The sequence below is a fragment of the Colius striatus genome, chromosome 3 (genome assembly GCF_028858725.1).
Source record: "Colius striatus isolate bColStr4 chromosome 3, bColStr4.1.hap1, whole genome shotgun sequence".
NCBI lineage: Eukaryota > Metazoa > Chordata > Aves > Coliiformes > Coliidae > Colius > Colius striatus.
The window spans coordinates 53,036,996-53,057,399 of NC_084761.1; the positions used below are offsets into that span (position 1 = coordinate 53,036,996).

The 20,404-nt window shown below is 37.8% G+C and overlaps 1 protein-coding gene across 1 annotated transcript in view; it reads right to left on the bottom strand.

The window, feature by feature from the left end:
* The window catches only part of DCHS2 (dachsous cadherin-related 2), a 124,061-nt gene that overhangs the window by 56,744 nt on the left and 46,913 nt on the right, over positions 1–20,404 (bottom strand). Inside the window, exons 2-3 of the mRNA XM_061993199.1 lie at positions 19,353–19,544; positions 14,737–14,968 (exon numbers count right to left, since the gene is read on the bottom strand). Of these exons, the coding sequence (XP_061849183.1) occupies positions 14,737–14,968; positions 19,353–19,544 (424 nt within the window). The remainder of the gene's footprint in view (positions 1–14,736; positions 14,969–19,352; positions 19,545–20,404) is intronic.

Consider the following 20,404-nt stretch of genomic DNA (forward strand, 5'->3'; position numbering starts at 1 on the left):
GGGGAGAGTTGTGAGCAACTTCTTGCAGGAGCCATCTTTGCAGCCCCTTCCCCCTTACCAGAAAAGGCTGTCATGTCAAACCATGACAACCTCTAAAGCCAGTTTGACTTGTAGCTGAACTTTTGACCTTCTAATTAACTCCCTACTAACCTAATAGCGTTTCTGTACTCATCGTGAGTAGTCCGCTCCTTCTTCCAGAGACCATAAACTTGCTTCTTTTTCTAATTTTATTCCAATTCTCCCTATTCAGTTAAGCCAGTCCTCTTTGCCTCTGGCTTGTCTTACAGCACATGGAAATGGCCTGTTCCTGGGCCTTTAAGATTTCCTTCTTAAAAAGTGTCCAGCCTTCCTGGACTCCTATACTCTTCAAAACTGATTCCCAAGGGATTCTATCAAGTAACCTCCTAAATAAGTCAAAGTCTGCCCTTCCAAACTCCAAAGTGTCAGTTTTGCTGCCCCGCCTCCTAACATCTCTGTGAATAGAGAACTTAATAGTTTCATGGCTGCTGTTCCCCAGGCGGCCTCCAACTGCCACATCCTCCACAAGACCTTCTCTTCACAAACAAGAGGTCTAGTAGGGCACCCTCCCTGGTCAGTACACTTATCAGATGTGTGAGGAAGATTTCCTACACACATTGCAGGAATCTCCTGGCTTGTTCCCTCTCTGCTGTGCTGTATTTCCAGCAGATACCTGGGAAGTTGGAAGTCCCCAAGAAGCAATGGCAAGTGACCAGGAGATTTCTTTCAAATGCTTATAGAATGTTTCACCTACTTCACTACTCTGATTGGGAGGTCTATAGCAGATTCCCACAGCAATATCGGCAACTATGTATTTTGTAGAAGTTAGTAAAGACACAAAACCTCTATCAGCTCTCTGTAACCAAATCTTTAAACTTTGAGCTACCTTTGTAATTTCCTGGCTTTCACGGCAGCTATAGTAGAGATGATGTTTGGCATTCATGTCAGACATCTAGTGGTCCTATTTGTCAGACAAGATAAAAATCACATTTAACTCAAAGTGCCTTAGGGGAATCAGTGCATGATTCAACAATATATATTCTCAAAATTTAGTGTGAAGCCACACTAGTAATTTGCCACAATGCATTTTTAAGCAGAATACTGGAAAATGCATTAAATTCTTATAAATATTCAAATATGCATGCAGTACACTTTCCAATTATATTGCCAGGACATCAAAATAACAGTCTGTGTCTCAACATGCTTAAAATTCATTCAGAGGGTCTTCAAGATCATGAAAGAATGCTTTCTGCTAACAAAGACACTTATTGCAGTGTGACAAACCACAGGAAAATCTGAGAGATACAGATGGATTCAGAATTCATTGCTGATCCAGTGACCACAACAATAACCAATGCACTTCAAGAATAAACTTTATTTTGGCCTTCCTTTTTTTGTCTGCTGATGATTGGGTTTTATGATTAGTTAGACAGTACAACAAAGTAGTCTCCCAAGGACATAAACTTTTGGCATTTCCTGAGGTAATCTGAGCAACTGTAGCTCAAAGGAAAAAGGGATTTAACATTCTTTCTCCAGAGGTTAAATGCATAAACATCGATTTTAAACACTGTTGCTGTCAAATTAAATGAAACCAATCAAATGGACTATATTTCACCAAATTGAACAACTGGATATTTTTCTACTGATAAAGCCAAAACCATCTAATTCTAATTTTGGATACTTCAAGATGTATGTGAAGAATGTGAAAACTTCTATAGAAAAGCATCACATTGAAATTCTTACTCTCAAAGCAGTAACTAATGACTTCATTAAGGTGCAGCAAACAGTGCACCACTTCAAGAATTTTGAAGACCTGGTGGAACAGAAATATCCCAGAACCAAAATTTCTTTTTTGCTTACCTAGATAGATTACACAACAGTCCATGACAGTTCAGCTACAGAAAGCAGGCAGAAAAAGGATTAAATATTTTGCTTTGCCTCTTCATTCTTTTGCTGTGGAGGAAAGGCAATAGGCAAGCACATCTTGTCAACTCAGCCTGCTCTTGCAGGACCGGGGACACTCTAAGAACAGTGGCAGATTCGAAGTAAAAAGTGTATGTCTTCCATATGGTTCCTTCCAGCCTCAAAATCATAGCATACAGGAAATTTTATAACATAGTTTTACTTTTCATTATATACATTCTGACTCGTTCAGCATTTGTAGGACAAGGCATTAGCCTGGCATCTGGTGATATATAATCTATATAGCTACCTGAGACAGCTCTACCATATGTTGGGGAAAATGTTACATTAAGCTCTATTATGGCACCACATGACAGGAAAAAAAGCCTTAGAAGCAAGCAGCAGCATCCATGACCCTGCTTTCTATACAGTTAGGCAAAAACATCGGACTGTGACTAGAACAGTCATGCTCACTTGGGTTAAAAGTAGCTACCATCATATCCGAGAGCCGGCTCGCTAGGTGTTTTTGATCTGCTGAACTACAGTGCAGGAGATGCCCTAGTACTACATATACAAAAGCAGAAACACAGGGCAAGATGCATGCACAGGCATGCCACAGTAACAGGCTGAAGAGGCACACTTTTCCTTTCTTTCCTGTCCTGTAATTAGGAAAAGACAGTGACTTATTATTGTTATTACCAGTCATTTGCAGCCTGAAATTTGTGGCTTCAGAGAACTTAAAAGACAATTAGGTTGTTGTGGTACAGAATATATCATTCTGTTGTGAAAAGCAGCTTCTAGAAATGCTAACTATGGAAAGAGAATAATGAGACAGCTCCTCTGTGATGAACATTTTACCAAGACCAAAGCTCTCAGCAGGGAACCACACAGAGACAAGTGTGGTCTTACATTAAGAAGTCACTGGGTGAAAAACACAACCTTATTTCTTGCAGTTTGGGTCTTCATATGCATGGAGAGTCCTATCTTCTGCCTTTAAAACACTTAACTCCCACTTTAAAAAAAATTGTTCATATTACTGCACTGCCTTTAAGACTTTACCTCTGGTTATTGCTAATTCTGCAAGAGAGCAAGCTAGAATCAATTCTGCTTCATGGGTGAACAATCATATAATTACATACCAGACGAAGCATTAGCATCCAGCTTCACTTACACCTTGGCAATCTCATTTTCTTGACTAGACCTGCATGGCTGTAAGTAACTGCAGATTCCAGCTTTTATAAATCAAAACCATGACCCAAACACTGCCTATCATGATTTGTATATACGTTAGACAGAATCTGCAATGCTCATTGCATAGCAGCAACTGTCACCACTGGCTTGAGTTTGGGAAAAGCTCTGCACTAGCACAGGTTAGCTCAGCACAAGACACTGATGCTTTGTTGCAGAGCAATCTGTGCTTACTGGCAAAGGTAAATTGTTACAACGGGTTCAGGGCTTCATTGTAGGGTGAGAGGCAGTACTAATGAAGGGCAAAATCATGACTGTCAACTCTGATCTATTTTATCCTTCCTCACTCACTGCATGTGCTGGGGCACTAAATTTCCAAGAATTGCTTGTTTTCATCTTTATGCTTATTAATGATGAAAGACAAAATGTTCACCCAGTATGTGCAAAACCATTAGTGACAGGACTCTGTGGCCATTCACTGGGACTGACAAAAATTGTCATGGCCTTGATTTTGCTGCTCTCATTTTTGTGAAGACGCACTCTGCTCCACAGGTAGGTTAGCTGCTAAGTGCTATTTCTCAGGAGTTAAAGGCAGAATAACAGTCCACATGTGATGATTCTTTTAAAATAATTTCCTGATCTTCTCCGTGATCCTGTTTAGAGGCCTAACATTACAGCAGCACAGATTACCAGAAGCACATCTTGTACGGCAGAAATAATGCTGGCTATCCCAAAAGGATTTCCACAAATATTTCTAAACTGAGCAGTTTGAGAATCTATGTTTTTCCACAGAGTCCTCATGTAACAAAAAAGAAAAAACAAAACAAAAAACAGCCCTACGCTTATAGCCATTTGTAGGTAAACAAAACATTTTCCACTAGTCAAGAACTGCAGAGGCAAAGATATGAATCAGAATGCACTAGCTTCAATAACAAAGTCTGGATTGCCTAGAAATGCGTACTCATTTAAATAGCTTGCAGTATTTTCTCATTGATTGTCAAACTAAAAAAAAAATCTTTAGAATACGGCAAGAGGAACAAAATCAACAACTATCAATTGTGTTCTCTAAGACGATGAAACCAAATGCCCCAGCAACTTCAACTGATGGCAGTACTTCTTCAGCAAATATCCTACAATGGGTTAGCTGGCATGACCTGACACACAGCTCAGACAGCAAACAGATGGTAAAAGGCATGTATAAAAGTTCATCACCTCAATTCACCTTCAAAGCTGTCCACTGGACCTGCTGTTTAGTGCTGCACAGATCAGTGCTGACCCACTGGCCTGCTCAGAGCATGTCTCGCCTGACCTTGCACTTCAGCTTCTCAGTGTGAAGACACACGTACAGGTTCCTTTTTATGCACTTTTTATGTGCCAGAAAAATGTTCAGGATGAGCACAGATATGGTAATACTTTGAGAGGTGAACACAGTTAGGAGGTGTACACTTAGTGTTAACCTTAAAACCCACATTGCTTTAGGGAAGAAGGCAGGGTTTCTGCTCAACATTTCTATTTAACTTTATGTGACTAATTGTCCATTCTCTAATCTTAGCATCCCATTTAGGTTCAAGTTTTAGCAATTTACGGGTAATTAAAATACACCTCTTTTAGTGAAGCTACCTTCTTGATGGTAATCGTAACAACACTCTGCAAAATGCACTGTTTTAAGATCTGGTTTAATAACTGTCAGGGGAAAGAAAAGAATTAAGGAGGAACTACATTGTTATTCACAGTCTAACTGTTGCAATATGCACAGCTTCAGCTCAGAGGAAAAGGCTTTAAAAAGCTTAATCTTCATGGCACAAACACTGTTTTGAGTTTCAGTGAATAAGAGAACTATTTCAAGTTTGAAAGTATTCAGTATTTTAATATTTTCGTATCTTTTGTGACTTGTAGCAATCCCCATCTGCAGCTGTACTTTACAGACTCCTCGTATCCTTGTGTTGTCAAATGCTTTCAACAGTGACCTCTCTCTAGCAGATTCTTGCTAAATTCATGGTTAAAAAGGAAATATAAATAAAACAGCTTAGTGTCTACAACCTCTACTATTTAAACATACTGTGTTTAACCACAAGACTTTGCTTAGCATATGAAAGTCTACTCCAGGGTACTTCATTCAAATCCAACGAGGCTGGTAATCTATAAGAAAGCAGTATCTGCATCTATACAATGATATACACGGTGTTAACACTGCACCTCTCCCAGAAGCACAATGCTATTATTTTAAATACTACAGGTTATAGACAAATTTAGTCAGCTAAGAAGAATTCATCAACACACAAAACATGGATTTCTAATTAAGGCAGTTCCACTATTCACAAGCAGAATATCCACCTGAGCATCAGCCTCTTAAGGTCACACAAAGATGGAATGAGTCTAGCATTAGAATGGTTTTGTATTCTCTGGGCTCAGTTTCCTCTTACACATTTTTTAGACAAAGTCTTGCAATGTACTATTTGAGATGCACTTTTTCTTCTGTCTCTATAGAGTACAGACCGCTAGGAGATCACATGCCTCCTCACAATAAAGGAATATGTGAAGCTCGCATTTGCACTACTTTTTGGATGAAATGTTCAGCCTATTTCCTCTCTGAACACCACCAAAATGTTTAAATCTATAATGTTTTTAACAACAATTTTAATTAATGGCAATATTAATATTTCAGTAGTGCTTTTCATGCATTGTTCAAAGTTTACTACAAAACAAGTTAGTATGACAGTTGTCTTGTAGGGGAAAAAAATCCCTTATTTATAAAGCATCCACTGTAAATGTCCTGAGGTGCTGGACAATCCTGAAACAATGCTAAGGAATACCATGAAAAATTGCAGATAGATAAACCAAATTCATGATGTTTGGGGTTTTTTTTTTTACCAATAATTTTGAGAAGCTGAGACTTTAAAGAAGGCAGAATCGTTAGAGCAACTGTTCTACCAATGAATACTACTGTATTTTAAAAGTTTGGTTGCCTATTAATTTCAAGAGGAATGATAAATCCCCAAGGAAAAGGTATACAACAGGAGGAGTCCACCAAAGAAAGGTCTCAAACAGAAGTTGGATCAGATCCAGAGCTTTCAAAACCCCTAGCCTGGTTCTAAAATGAGTGTTTCACTGGACACGTTAAATGTGCCCCTGCTAGCTACATGCCAGGCAGCAATACTCCAAACAAGATGCCAGTGGCAGAACAGCCTCACACTCCTCATTTAGCAAGAAACAGCTATGAAGTCCGCAATACATGTGGCTATTCAGAGCAGGGAAGCTGCTCTATCTTGCCCAAAATCCTTAAAGAAATATTAGTAAGATAAAAAAGAGTCCCAACTGTAATTGAGTGGTTACCACACCCATCAGAAGACACATAGGTACAATGTTGGTCAAAGCAAAAAAAGAACCGAATTCAGTCTTTCTGGTGATCACAGCAACTGCTAAACTGTTAGGGATTTCAGTTCCTCACTTGTTTTGTGCATCTTTTGCTTCATTTCCTTTATTTTTAACGTTCCAGTCAAATGAAACATTTTGCTTGATCTTCCTCTCATTTTAAATCTCAACATAAAACCCCCTCAAATTGTCAACCAATTTATATTTGCTATATATACTTCAGAATACGCTACTCAAAAACTCTCTTTTTCTACAGTACATATTAAAAGAAACCTGGAGATATTAAACTGATTGTTATGTTAATGCAGTGCTATCTCACTATTTCAACCTACTATAAACCTCAAGGACAGCGATTGGGGTTTTTTTGCTTAGTACAAAACTAATGATAGCAGAACAAAGGTTTCATGACTCACCATCAGACATTAAAACTAATCTAAACACAGAAAAAAAACAGGCATTACTTTGATGTAGCTTTCTCTGTATTGTCCCATTCCAGTTTAAATCATTCTTCCCTAGGAAACAAACAAAAAACTCCCCAAAATGCTAATTTGTCAGTAAAGCAGCATAGAATTAAAGAGATGTAATTTGCTGTTGCAGGGAGATTTCCCCTGTTTCTGCCTTGTTTTGTTTCCTTTAATCTGGCATAACAGTAACTCAGAGCATCTTTGTTGTCTGATTTCATACAAACAGAACACTTCCACATAAAATGTGGGTTGCTTTTAAAAAACCCACAACAAAAATCAAAGCATAAACCAGTAAGTAGACAGGACTCTGGCCTGGTGAACTGCTGTATTTTCAAAGACAAAAGCAGAGCCTTCCCCACACAATCTACACAGCTCCAGCACTGCTGCACCATCGCACGAGGTTACCTTTACTTCCTCAACTGCCACAGTTTACCAGAGATGATACTTTGTATCAAAGGTACATGTTTCCAGCACAAATACACAATGAGGCCTAATATAAGTCCAATAAGATAGATTTGCTGTTCTTCTATGAAGAGCATTATGAAAAATTTCACATGCTCATTTTAATCCTCACAAACTGATTTTCTACTACATATACTCTCCACTGTGTTTGTTCTCTTGAACAGTCCAACAGTGTGAAGGCATTTCAGTGAGGCTGTCTTCTCCCTTTGTGTGAAATGCCACTTTTTTCCTTTTTTTTAGTTGAGAACATGAAGTATATTAAGTACATCTGTACTTAAGACTCTTACAGTCTCTATCAAAGAAAGGTGTTGGCTCTCTGAACTTTCCAGAACAAATCTCACACTTTTCCATTCCTTCAAAGTGGGAGGTTTGGGCATAATTTTTTCCTCTTCTGCATTTCTCTTGCCAACAGCGCACATCATCTGTGTAATGTCACCAGAGTTTGCACTTTGTCTGATCTTGTGGGTTCTTCTGTTTCTGATATCTGATCCTGACCTAACTAAAAGAAAGGAGGCGGGACTAGATCAGTTCTGTAAATATTTTGCATTGTGTCACGCACAATGAAACTCAGGTATACGTTACCTCACTATTGCAAGGATAACTTGTTGGCACATAGCATGTTGCAATATTTCTCTTTTCAGGTGGCTGATTATACTGGATTTTATTAATAAAAGAAAAAAGAGACAAATTAAGGGTTGGCCCTATGGATATCTTTTCATGCTCCTCTGCTACATAGCTTTCTGTCAGGGCCAAAATCTGCACTCTCACATTTACTGCAGCAAATTCTGTGTGCTTCAAGCAGAACATACTGTTTCCCATATTCTTTCTGTTAGATTTCTCATTAGATGAAATCTCAGTGAAGGTAAACGTCTCTAAATTCTATGCTGAGATCACAAATTTTTCCTTTGTGACTTAATGCCCAACAAATTCTTCAAAGGTAAAAATGCAGTGAGCTAAACCAATTTCTCATACATATCCCTCTGATTTGCAGCATTTTGAATATGCTATCAATTTCATATGAAAGATCAGAAAGCCAGTAATTGAAGAAATTGCAGTTTAAAAAAACAAGTGGCTTCAAAGTGTTCCAAAATAAAACACTCCTAATTTTAAATGTTATTTATGTGAACTTCTTCATATGTTTAGCAAATGTACTACATGACGTATGAAAATGCCAAAAGTAGTTTAAAAATAAACTGGGTTTTTTCTACAATACTATACAAAAACATCATTAATCATCAGTAAAAAGGCTTTGTTTTCTTTAGAAACAATGTATCCCCATTTCACTTTGATGCATATTACAATCTGCTATATATTAAACATTGTATAATATGTGGAATTATACAAAGTTTGGGGGGTTTCCCCTCAGTAAGAAATTTTGGTATTTCAACTTCTGTTTTCAACCTGTTCTGTAATAGTTGTGAAAATTTCCTAAGATGGGACTGTTAAACAACATTTCCATTTTCTTCAACAAAACAAAACTTGTCAACATCCTTAATGGGAATGATCTATTCTTGTGCTCCAAAGCAAATAAAAAAGGTTATTTTAAGTCCATTTGACATTAAATTGTACTCACATATCGTGCCATAGCACAGTAATGGAAGTAGTTGAGCACTAAATTGCACAATGCCAGAACAAGAAAAATCTATCAGCGGAAGGACTGCTCTGCTCAAGCCCTTTTTGCATCCATTACCAAGCACTGTTAAAGAGATAAGATGCTGGACTTTTGTCTGATTAATTTAATAATACTTATATTCTTACAATTTCCTTCAGGTGCATTCCTCCTTTTATTCTTCTCCACTGTACTAAGCTCCAGACTATATCTCTTACAGGACAATTTTATTGCATGATGTTCTATGCTATTCAGTTCAAAAGAAAGCAGAAGACATCTTAAAGGAAATAGAGTAGTTTTTAGCAAGTCCAAATTTCCTGAAAAGAATGCTCGTTTTGTAGAACCTGTACTTTTGTGATGAATAAAAACTTCTTATGCTAAACTACTGATCAGCTCTTGTAACAAGGCTTCTCTGTTGTACTCAACATGGTTTTTTTTGGTGTAAATAAGTAACAAATGGTATTATGGCAAAAGCCTTATTCAAGTATCTTCAAGTCAATGGAAAGATCCCCAAATTCCTCAGTGTGTTGGGTTTGAGTGACAAGGTTTTGGTGGGGGGGGGGCTACAGGGGTGGCTTCTGTGAGAAGCTGCTAGAAGCTTCCCCTGAGTCCAACGAAGCTGATGCTGGCCAGCTCCAAGATGGACCTGTCACTGGCCAAGGCCAAGCCCATCCATGACTGCAGTATTCCCTCTGCAAGAACATACTTAAGAAAGGGGGAAAAAAACTGTTGCAAAGCAGCAGCCAGGAGAGAGGATTGAAAACTCTGGAAACACCAAGGTTAGTGAAGAATGATTGAAAGAGGTGGTCCAGAGATTCCCTTACAGCCCATGGTGCAGCCCATGGTGAGGCAGTCCCTGCCCCTGCAGTCATGGAAGCCATAGGGGAGCATAGATCCACCTGCAGCCCAGAGAGGGCCCCACGTCAGAGTGGGTGGATGTCTGAAGGAGGTTGTGACCCTGTGGAAAGCTCACAGTGGAGCAGGCTCCTGGCAGGACCTGCAAACCTGTGGACAGAGAGGAGCCCACATTGTAGCAGATTTGCTGTCAGGACTTATGACTCCATGTAGGACTCATGCTGGAGCATTTTGTTCCTGAAGAGCTGCACCTCATGGAAGGGACCTATGCTTGAGTAGTCTTTTAAGAACTGTAGCCTGTGGGAAAAATTTACATTGTGGAAGTTTGTGGAGGAGTGCCTTCCATGGGAGGGAACCTGGACTGGAGCAAGGGATGAGTGTGAAGGAGAAGGAGCAACAGAGACAATGTGTGATGAGCCGACTACAACCCCTACTCTCTGTCCCTCTATATCGCTTGGGAAGGAGGGAGGGAAATTGGGAGTGAAGCCGAGTCTGTAGAAAAGAGTGAAGACGGTGTTTTAAGTTTTGGTTTTCTTTCTCATTATCCTTCTCTGATTTGATTACGTTAATTTCTCCAAGTTGAGTCTGTTTGCCTATGATAGCAACTGGTGAGTGATCTCTTCCTGCCCTTATCTTGAACCATGAGCCATTTCTTATTTTTTCTCTCCCTTGTGACAGAGGGGCTTTGGTGGGCACCTGGCATCCAGCCACTGTCAAACCACCACACTCACAGAAGCATTCTCAGCAAAATACAAAGTAAGAAGGCCATAATTGCTGTTTTAGATATTTAGAAACAGAAATACCTTATATAGAAACAAAGAAGCTAAGTTAAATGGTTATTCTGTACACTATGTGAATGCTACTTTCTGTATAGCCTTTTCATACTAGATTTAAATCACTAATACCATCACAAGAACATAAACCAATGCCTTTTAATTAGCCTTCACAGGAGTCCTCTCCACACACAGTGACTAGCTAGGGAACTGGTTAGCAAAGACACAAAGAGATCATTTACCTGAAGGCTGACACGTGAAGTCATGTTGGCCCAAAATAATTTTCAGACAGTATTCATTTTATTGATTTGAAACAGTTTCCTTGAATTAGGATTAAAGTAAAATCATAACCATATTTTCATCCAGCTCTTAAGAAGGGTATCATTTAGATCAATGTAAAAATGAATTATGTGCCCTGGAGTGAAGGAAAATATAAATGCTTATAACGTAATGAAAGTTTAAATTCATTTATTAATCTCAAAGTCTTAAAATTAAGTACCACATAGGTTTTCTGCCACACTTGTGATTGTATCCTGTGACTTACATTTTTAATTACCTGCTCAGCCCTAACTATAAATACACTCTGTTTCAGATAGCTTCTTAGGTAACAATGAGAAAATAAACAACTGTAGCTGAGTTTCTTAGCCAGAAGAGCTCTTCAGTTTGCTCTGTTCTAATCAATTCATGAATGCTGTTCATATAACATGCATGGATCAGATATCTACAAAAGGAAACATAATAAAGCCAAGATGTTATTTACACTAATACTAGAAACAAATGATAGCAAGAGTCACGAACTAGGAGAGAAACTGGTTTACAGTCCCCTATCTGTACATTTTTCTAGCTACACAGTTCTTAAAAGTGTTTTTTCTTGTGGTCAATCCATCATCAATCAAATGAAAAGCACTTAATTTCAGGTTTTCTTCTCAAAGGGAAATGCAATAAATGTTATTTTTGAGTATACGAGCATATCACGAACAAAAAATGCAGTATCTAAAAGCTAAAAAAACCATATAAACATTGCTAACAAAGACTTGTTTAAAATTTAAAAAATCTTTTTATCTATCAGCTGAATGAAAGGCTTTTCCTTCCCACTCTGACTGAATTTTTCTGTATATGACACCCGTATGTCTCAGATTTTGAAATAAAACATGAAGCCCCTTCAAGGAGCTTGGATGTGGCTCCACCTCATAATATCTATGCCACAAAAGCACTACTGAAATATTCTATGCAGTCAGTGTTTGACCAGCTGGTAGGATATCCTGTATTGTTAACAGAGTTTACTACGCAGATCTAAAAGCTTTCTTGCTATAGGCATAGAATTGCTTTAACAAAGCAACTGCCAGAAGCAAGCCATAGTAGTGAAGAACTAAGGTTACAGTTTTTATTTTATTGTTTTATTCATTTCTCTTTTAAAAATGAAAAAAAGATTGGGGGAAAAAAACGTGAATCTATGGTGAGTATTCTAAGTGCAACATTCCAAAAACACCCCTGTAGAAAATTACAGTGAGATAAATTTTCAAATCCACAATCTGGATGCCATAAAATAGAAATTACACATGCCACAGACAGCTCTATCATCTTGTATATGATATCTTGTATCACAGTGTAACATGCAACAGTTAGCTACTAATTAATTTAAATTTCATAATACTGAATTGATTTCTGTCTACTTCTACATATAACCCTGAGGGCTATAATGAACATAAGAAGTCAGAAAAGCTAATGTGCCGGTTTGCATTCCTCATTTCTAAACACTCTATTAGTGAGAAAAATTTATCATTTAAAAAAAAAATTTATCAGTAAGCAAATTCATGGAAGATTCAAACACCATCACTGTGCCTCTGTTTAGGTTCTCTAATAATGAAAACAGCAGATAAAACAGAATATGCCAAACTGCAAATTGGAAAAACTGCAATACGTATCAGTAACAGACTGCACATCCACAAGGTCAGAAAACCAAAGACCAAAACCATAATATCATCTTGTTTGGCTTATGGGATTGGTAAATCACCTCCTGAAGAATTGCTACTTCTTGTCACACGTGTCCATTGCCCTCTGTTCACAAGATGAAGCCCACGCAACTAGATGAAGTCCCTCACATAACCTTCAGAGACACACATCTAAATTAGGCCATATATCAGAGCATATGAAGAGAGCTTTATCATGACAAAAATTGGAAAATGTCATTGTCCTAACAAGATGGAGGAAGAGCACAAAACCCGTGCCCTAACAGCGAGCCACTTGTTTCATCTCTCTCTGAATACTGAACAGCTTTTGCAGCTATTTAACCTGCAATGATTGCAAAACTTCTGTGAGACAAATTGCAATTTTAATGTTTATTTTAATGTTTATAATGCTTATTTTTGCCAAGAGTTTAAAAATCATTCTGCTCACCAGTGATCAAGCATAAGCACTATTGCAGGTAGACATGGAAGAACATAAAAGTGAAAAGTGTATTCTTTAGAAAAAAAAATCCCACATCATTAATATTAATAAATTAAAATTAGACACAGTCTGATCTTGTGAATTACCCAGGAGACCTGATTTAAGTGCAACCAGATTCCAAGCAGTATAATGATGGCAACAGGGTCTGACCTACATAGTCTTCTCATCATGAAATGTCAGCAATAATGACCCTAAGCAACTGCACCCTGAATTTGGTCTGCCTTTCATGAAATATCATCATGGATCCACAAGATAAGAGTAAGTTATAATATGGTCTTCATGATTAAGCATGACATTTTTCTTATACATAGTGTCAAAACTGGAAAAAAAAGGTCAAAAGGTCACAATCTAAGGAAGAAGCCCTTCAAAACAAGAGGACTGCTGCAAAGCCAGTGCTGCTAGTGTGATCAACAGGGGTTCTCTGACAAGCCTGTCGGGGCAGTTTTAAAATGACCAGTTAAATGCCTGTGGAGATCCAGCTCCCTAATTACTGATTGACCTATATATTTCTGGCATCAGTTATGCCCCAAAGAATCCAACTTGACAGGCAGTTAAAAGCCCAAAGTTAAATAAAATTTGGCATAGTCAAGACAAGCACACCAGCTTTCTAAGATTAGTTTCTTCTGTTCATCAAAAGAATTGAGGGATTGTGTAAGAAAGCAAAAATAAATACCATTTTGAATTAATAAAGCCTTGTAACATTTTGTATACCAAACAACCAATGCAGATGCACATATAATAGCCCCCAAAAAATCTTAAAGCCTATAAAATAATCCCCTGCTCCATGACCATCATAAAGCAGAACCATTGATAAATATATATCCATATGCATGGGACAGCTCTCAAGTAAAATGGTAGCTGCAGTTTCCTGGAAAACACCGTGAATATACATAGATACAGGGCTCATGTTCCTTCCAGTTGACATTGATGACTATTTTAAAGTTAGAAAGCAGACTGTGGTGGCTGCTTTGTGGCCATGCGAAAAGCTGAGAGACCCAACCTACCTTCAGAAAAAAATGACACAGATCTGTTTTTACTGTAACTGCCTTCTTGCACTCATAGTCACTCCTTCATTGAACCTCTCTCCAGAAACCAGAAGGACAAAGAGTCACATCAGGAAGTAAAAGGCAGGAAAAGACACTAAAAAGGTAATCACTGAGTCAAATAAAGAGGCAGCTGGATATTCTAAGATTGTGAGCAGAATGGGGACCTATTTTAGCACAGTGTGGAGTAAGAAGATTGGGATGGAAACAGAGATATTAAATGAATGGAAAAGAATCTTGAAAGTGTCTTTTATTACCCTTCAAGAGTAAGACCTAAGCATTTCAAAAACTCAGATTTTATTGTAAAAAACAATGTTTTGATTATTTCTTAGAATGATGAACAGACTGATGACTGAAAATAGTGGATAATTGGCATACAGCGTGACATGTATTGTACTGGCCTGTACTATGTTTCCTATTCTTTTCTTTATTCCAGTGAATGTAAATACTTTAAATTTTAAATCCTCCATCTTCCTCTGGAATTATTTTCCAGTAGAATCTGAGCTTCAGCTATACAACATGACTCCAAATAAAAAAGGCATCAAGGAAAAGACACAAGTTGTATGGTTATAGCCTTTCTGAATCACAGACTCATACAGTACCTGTGGATGTATCCACTGTGAAAAAAGAAGAGAATTCTCCTGGGATCAATTCATATGTGACAATACCATACATTCCTGAGTCTCTGTCTGTAGCAACGACACTGATGATCTCTGTTCCTGGCTGTGTGTGGCTGCTGATGCTTGTCACGTAGATGGCTTGTTCAAAAACTGGCTGATTATCGTTAATATCTTCTATCTCAATGCGAACAAAAGCTTGGGCACTTAGCCCACCCTGTTAGATAAATCAGAAAAATAAAAACAAAACACAAGGTCAATTTTAAAATTGTACACAACAGAATGAGGCACATCTGGTTTCAGCTCATCGTTAGGAAACATAACGTGCTGCAACAATTGAGCAATGCAAATGTCTGTTAAAAACAACTTACAGTATCTGTAATACCTCAAAATACTGCATTTAGGCAAGCTACAGATGCACTACAACTTCAGTGGGTTGACTGAGTATGCAAAGAAATTCAGTTTCTTATGACAGTAAGGCCTGAACACAGTTATTTTCATTAATACTAACAAGTACTACACATGTCAAATACTTGCTTAGTCTAACCTCACTTGTTTTTACTGTAATCAACTATACATCACTTATTCCTTCACAGACAAAAGTCAGGGTCTTCTGCCCCTGTAGCACATGGCATTCAGGTAACTGGTACTCTAGTAAAGTGGGAATAACATCTTTCTATCTATGAGTCTTTCAGATTCAAAAGTGTGACTCGTTAACAGTGAATATAAGGGGTTTTTCAACTATTGATTAGGAACACAGATTGAGAGCACAGCAGTTCAAGACAGTCAAAAGCTGACTTGTCAGGCTACTGCTTCCAAGACCTATCCTCAATTTACCACCCTATCAGGTCAGTTCTACTTATGCAGTGTGCATGTACCTACACTTGGTAGGTACGGGTATATATATATGTCTGTGTGTATGTACATATATATCTCTCTAATAGGCACATGTGCTTGTCTACACACCCACACCTTTACTATGTGTACACAGACACAGAATAATACCAAATTTGGTTGAAGCACGTAATTGAAACAATCTGTAGATTTAAACTTTGTAACTGATTATATATTTTTTTTTCCAGTACGTTTATGATTTTGTGGGGAAAGAGGTCTCACCATGCTTTCTAGGGGGGGTGGGTCAACTCCTCCGCTCTTGTTTCTTTTCTCTGTACAAAGAGCTGGGATGAGAGACAGGTTCTGGTTACAGCTTCAGCACTGTACCTCTTTGTGACCCCGACGCAGACACTATGTTACTCGCTGCATGACTGAAACTCCTGCTACAGGTGCCCATCAGGACCTGACTGAAATACCACATGGGCAGACACATTTAGCATTGCTCTGTGGTGAAACCAGAGAAGTGAGGAACAACTGCTAGCTGGCTAACCAAATTATGCTACAGAAAAATCACAATTCTCCACAGCAAATGACTGATTTTTTTGACAATCTGGAGAAAAGACAATTCTCTAAGTGCTGAAGAGTAGACCCCACAGTTCCCTGAGTGAAACGAATGGCAATTTACTTCTCAGAGGCACTGCCTTGTACTCCCTGCAGACTTCTCCCATCAGTTAGGAGGGGTTCATATTTCCATGGTTATTTTACAGCCAACCACGAATATTTTTAGAAAAAAGCAGCTCCGCTTGTGGCACAGCTAATGGTGAATGTCAGGGCACTGATAGGTACAATGGAGGCACAAAGCAGCACATGTATATACATCCCACACATGCTATATGCCATACATTAAGCTACAGACAGAGGAAGAACCCTTTGCTTTTCAAAGGCAAGCTGAGTACGCTGTACTCAGATCAATTAGTCACTTACAGAAGCTGCTGACACAGATTAGATGTTGGTGTATACACATGACAAACTACACTGAGCTGGTCCAAACTTCATTTTGCAGCCACAGTAGCTATGACTTAAAAAAATAGCAAGGTTGCATATTTCTGCAACCTAACTGTTCACGTCAATTAATTTTAAGCCTGACCTTCATGAAACTACCCAATGATTCAGACTCAATACTATTCCTTTAGACTTGCACTACAGCATAACAATCTCCCCCAAAACTATATTTGAGGGTTTGCTTATGTTAAAGAAGGTGGAATTAATGCTAATTAATGCTAATTAAGGTGGGATTAATGCTAATATAAATTAGCATTATGCAAATTACATTTATCTGGATTGTGTTAGGCTTTAACAGCTGTCGTTATTACTATGTATTTGGTTGAAAAAAAAAAGAGAGGTGATGTCCATCATAAAACATGCAAACAAATAATCAAAATGATTGAACTATGCATGATACATAGCAATACAATTTGCCACTGTACAGCAGCAAAAGTGCATGCTTTTTGCACAGAAAAAAAGCTTCCTGTATGAAAATAAATTAATGTTAAGACTATTTAAGGCAGAAGCACAAAAATAAGCATAAAGCAAGCATAAATTTACATATGTAGTAGCCTGAAGACCCCCAAGCAAAAAGGGAAAAACATACAATGTCCATTCCAGTCACATTGTGAGAACAAATAAAAAGAAAGCCAAACACAAGAAATAAAACATAGCAGATCTGATTGCACATACTCAGAACCAGAAAAGGACTAATGTTGTACCTTATAATGCTTTGGAAACATGCATATACTTTTATTAGAATTCACTTTTTTCCATATTTTCCTTTTGCAAGTCTTGACTTCATTTTGTAAGTCTTGACTTCTGACCTAAATCTCTCTTAGGTGCTAATGGAGCTTCCCCAAGAAACATACTTTCATCAGTTATTTTTCTTCTCCAGAGAGTAAAAATCCCCTATCCCAATTTTAACATTAAAACAAACTTAAAAATTACAATAACCCAATTTTACATTATCAAAAATCCAATTTTAACATTACGATAAATCTTCGTCTGACTGTAGATTCCAAGACTCCTCAAATAGCTGCTGCTGAAACTGATTCTGATTTGTTATAAATACATATTATGATCAGTCTTGTCCCCACTTATTCAGTGAGAGTGCTCCCACAAGCTCTAAAGGAATGTTTATTTAACGTCAGTTTAACAGAATCTGTTTTCCACTTGCCCCTTCACGTGCTCTTGTGTGCAACTTCAGTTCTCCCATTACCCTTTCTATAGAATCCATAAAAGACATGACTGACAAGCTCCAAAACCATGTAACGGAGCAGGGAGGAACAGGTGGAGGAAACTGATAGTTTTGCTGTAAGATAAACTGAGCACCACCTGGAAAATACTTTCTTTTCCTCCTCATTTCTAATTAACTCTGTTATTTTCTTTCCTTCTCATTTCTCCACTCTTCTCCTTTATCAACAGTGACTGTTCACTCTTCCTCTGTCTTTTCTGCACATATTTCTCCCTTGATCATAGCCTCTACTTTGAATCCCTCACCTAACACCTTTTATCCATCAAAATTAGCAGTGAAATGCCAGGAGATAAAATATCCTACTACTATTCTGCTGTAAAGTTGGAGAGTGGCTCCACGTTAAGTTCAGGTATATTGAAAATTTTGAAAAGCTAACATTGAATTTAGGTGCTTGAGCATTTAGGTGTCAGATAAGCAAGTTTTTAGAAGAGAAATCAATGGCATCTACAAAGTGCTGACTTCTCGTACAAAGACACAGACAGGGCAATCAAAAATTGAACTCTCCCCGTTATTTGACTTCTGAAAATGCAAAGAACTTAAATGAAGACAAATGACACACCAATTTAAAAATATTATATGGTTTCAATGCACTGGCTTTTTTCCTTTTACTTTTGAGACAAGATTTATCACTAGAACAGTAAATTAACAAAAAAAAAACGCACCGAGCTGTTTTCACATAAATATGTTTTCTTTCACATTTCAAAATAATCTTCTGGACCAAGTATCTTAGAAATTCATCAGAATTTCACTGGTCTTGTCCATCTCTCACATATCCATTATTGATAAGACTTATCTTGGTATTCCAGATATGTGTATGTGTTCTTTACATTTATACAGCTTAAAAACATGTGAATGACAGGAAAAAATTAAGGGATGAAGTATAACAGAACCCATAAGTTTCTGCTCTTATAGATTGTAATACTGACTGTTCTATTCTTCAAGACTTGGATATCTGTACTCAGGTGTATGCTACAAAACCTTGCCTAGAAAGGAGTTCTGAAGACAGAAATCCCAATCAGAGGAATTCCAAAATGATCACATAGACTTACTTCTACTGTAAAGATCACAGACACTGTCCTAACAGCAAGACTTAGATCCTTAAATTATTAGTCATTCAAACAAGAGAAGAGTCAAGAATCAAACACACAAACAAAAAAAAAAATATATATTCTTACATATTTTTTCTCCTCCAAAGAAATCTATGGGGAAGAAAAAGCACACTGTTGAAAGTACTATTAATATAAGAGAATGCTTCTGTAGCCTCTGAAGTAAACACTGAGTAGTGATAGTTAAAGAAAAAAAAGCAGATTAATTCCTTAACTATTACACACATACACAAATTCAACAGAATACAAATATGCCCTCAACTCCTACATTCTCAAAATGCAACAATTAATACCAACACTGCACTTCCAAATTTGCAAATACATTCACAAATCTGGCAGTATGGAAAGGCAAAACTTACTCCATCCGTAGCTTTTACTAAGAGATCGTAAGTGCTTGGATCTTCTTCTCTGTCAATGTCTTGAGACACACAGATCTGACCAGTACGTGGGTCAATCTTGAAGGCTTTGGATTTTTCATAATAATTAAATCCATCATAAAGAAAATACTCAATTTCACCAAACTGGTTGGCATCTGCATCTGTTGCCTTGACCTGCAGGGAAACAACAGAGAGAAGAAAATGAAGCCAATGAAATTATTGTTCATTCATTCTAAAATCACAGATTACTTTTTTTTTAAAGTAATCTGTTTCTGTTGTAAAAGCAATGTGCACATATACACTAAATATAAACACATTTTGCAGTTTGTAAAATAATGACTCAGCTACTGACTGTAGTTAGTGCAACAAGCATATAAGATCAATTAGACCTGTCTGTAAACTACTCATTTATCTGTCAGTAATTATCTCAATCAAGTGGACTTCATGTAGCCTAGAAAGAATAAAACCCCAATAATTTAAAACCATCAATTGATTTTAAATTCTAATAGAGAACATACCTGAAAGTATTTTCTAACATTAGTACATTTCTTTTTACATACATAGGGGGAGACAGAAATCAACATACCTTAAAAAATATTTTAATAGATGTTTATTGCAGCAATGTATTTTGCCAACACCACTTATATGTGCCCTGCATGATGAGAGGCTGAGGGATCTCAGCTTGATTAGGCTGAAGAAGAGAGGAGGTTTAATCTCTTCCCATGCCCAAGAGGAGGTTACCAGGAATACCAACACCAGGCTCTGCCCTTGGGGCAAGCCAGAAGATAGGGAAACAGTGGTCACAAGCTGAAGCTGAAGTTGGGCCTCAGGCAGTATTTCCACTGTGAAGATGATTCAGCATAGGAAGAGACTCTCTGCCCAGTGGGGCTGGAGTCTCCATCCTTGGAGTTTGGAGACCCAAGTGAACACAGACCTGAGCAGATGAGGATGTGACAGAGATCTCCCACTGAGCCCTCCATTCCCAGAGAGGCCAAAGAATAAACACTGCCTGACTGCATTAGCACTGTGACACA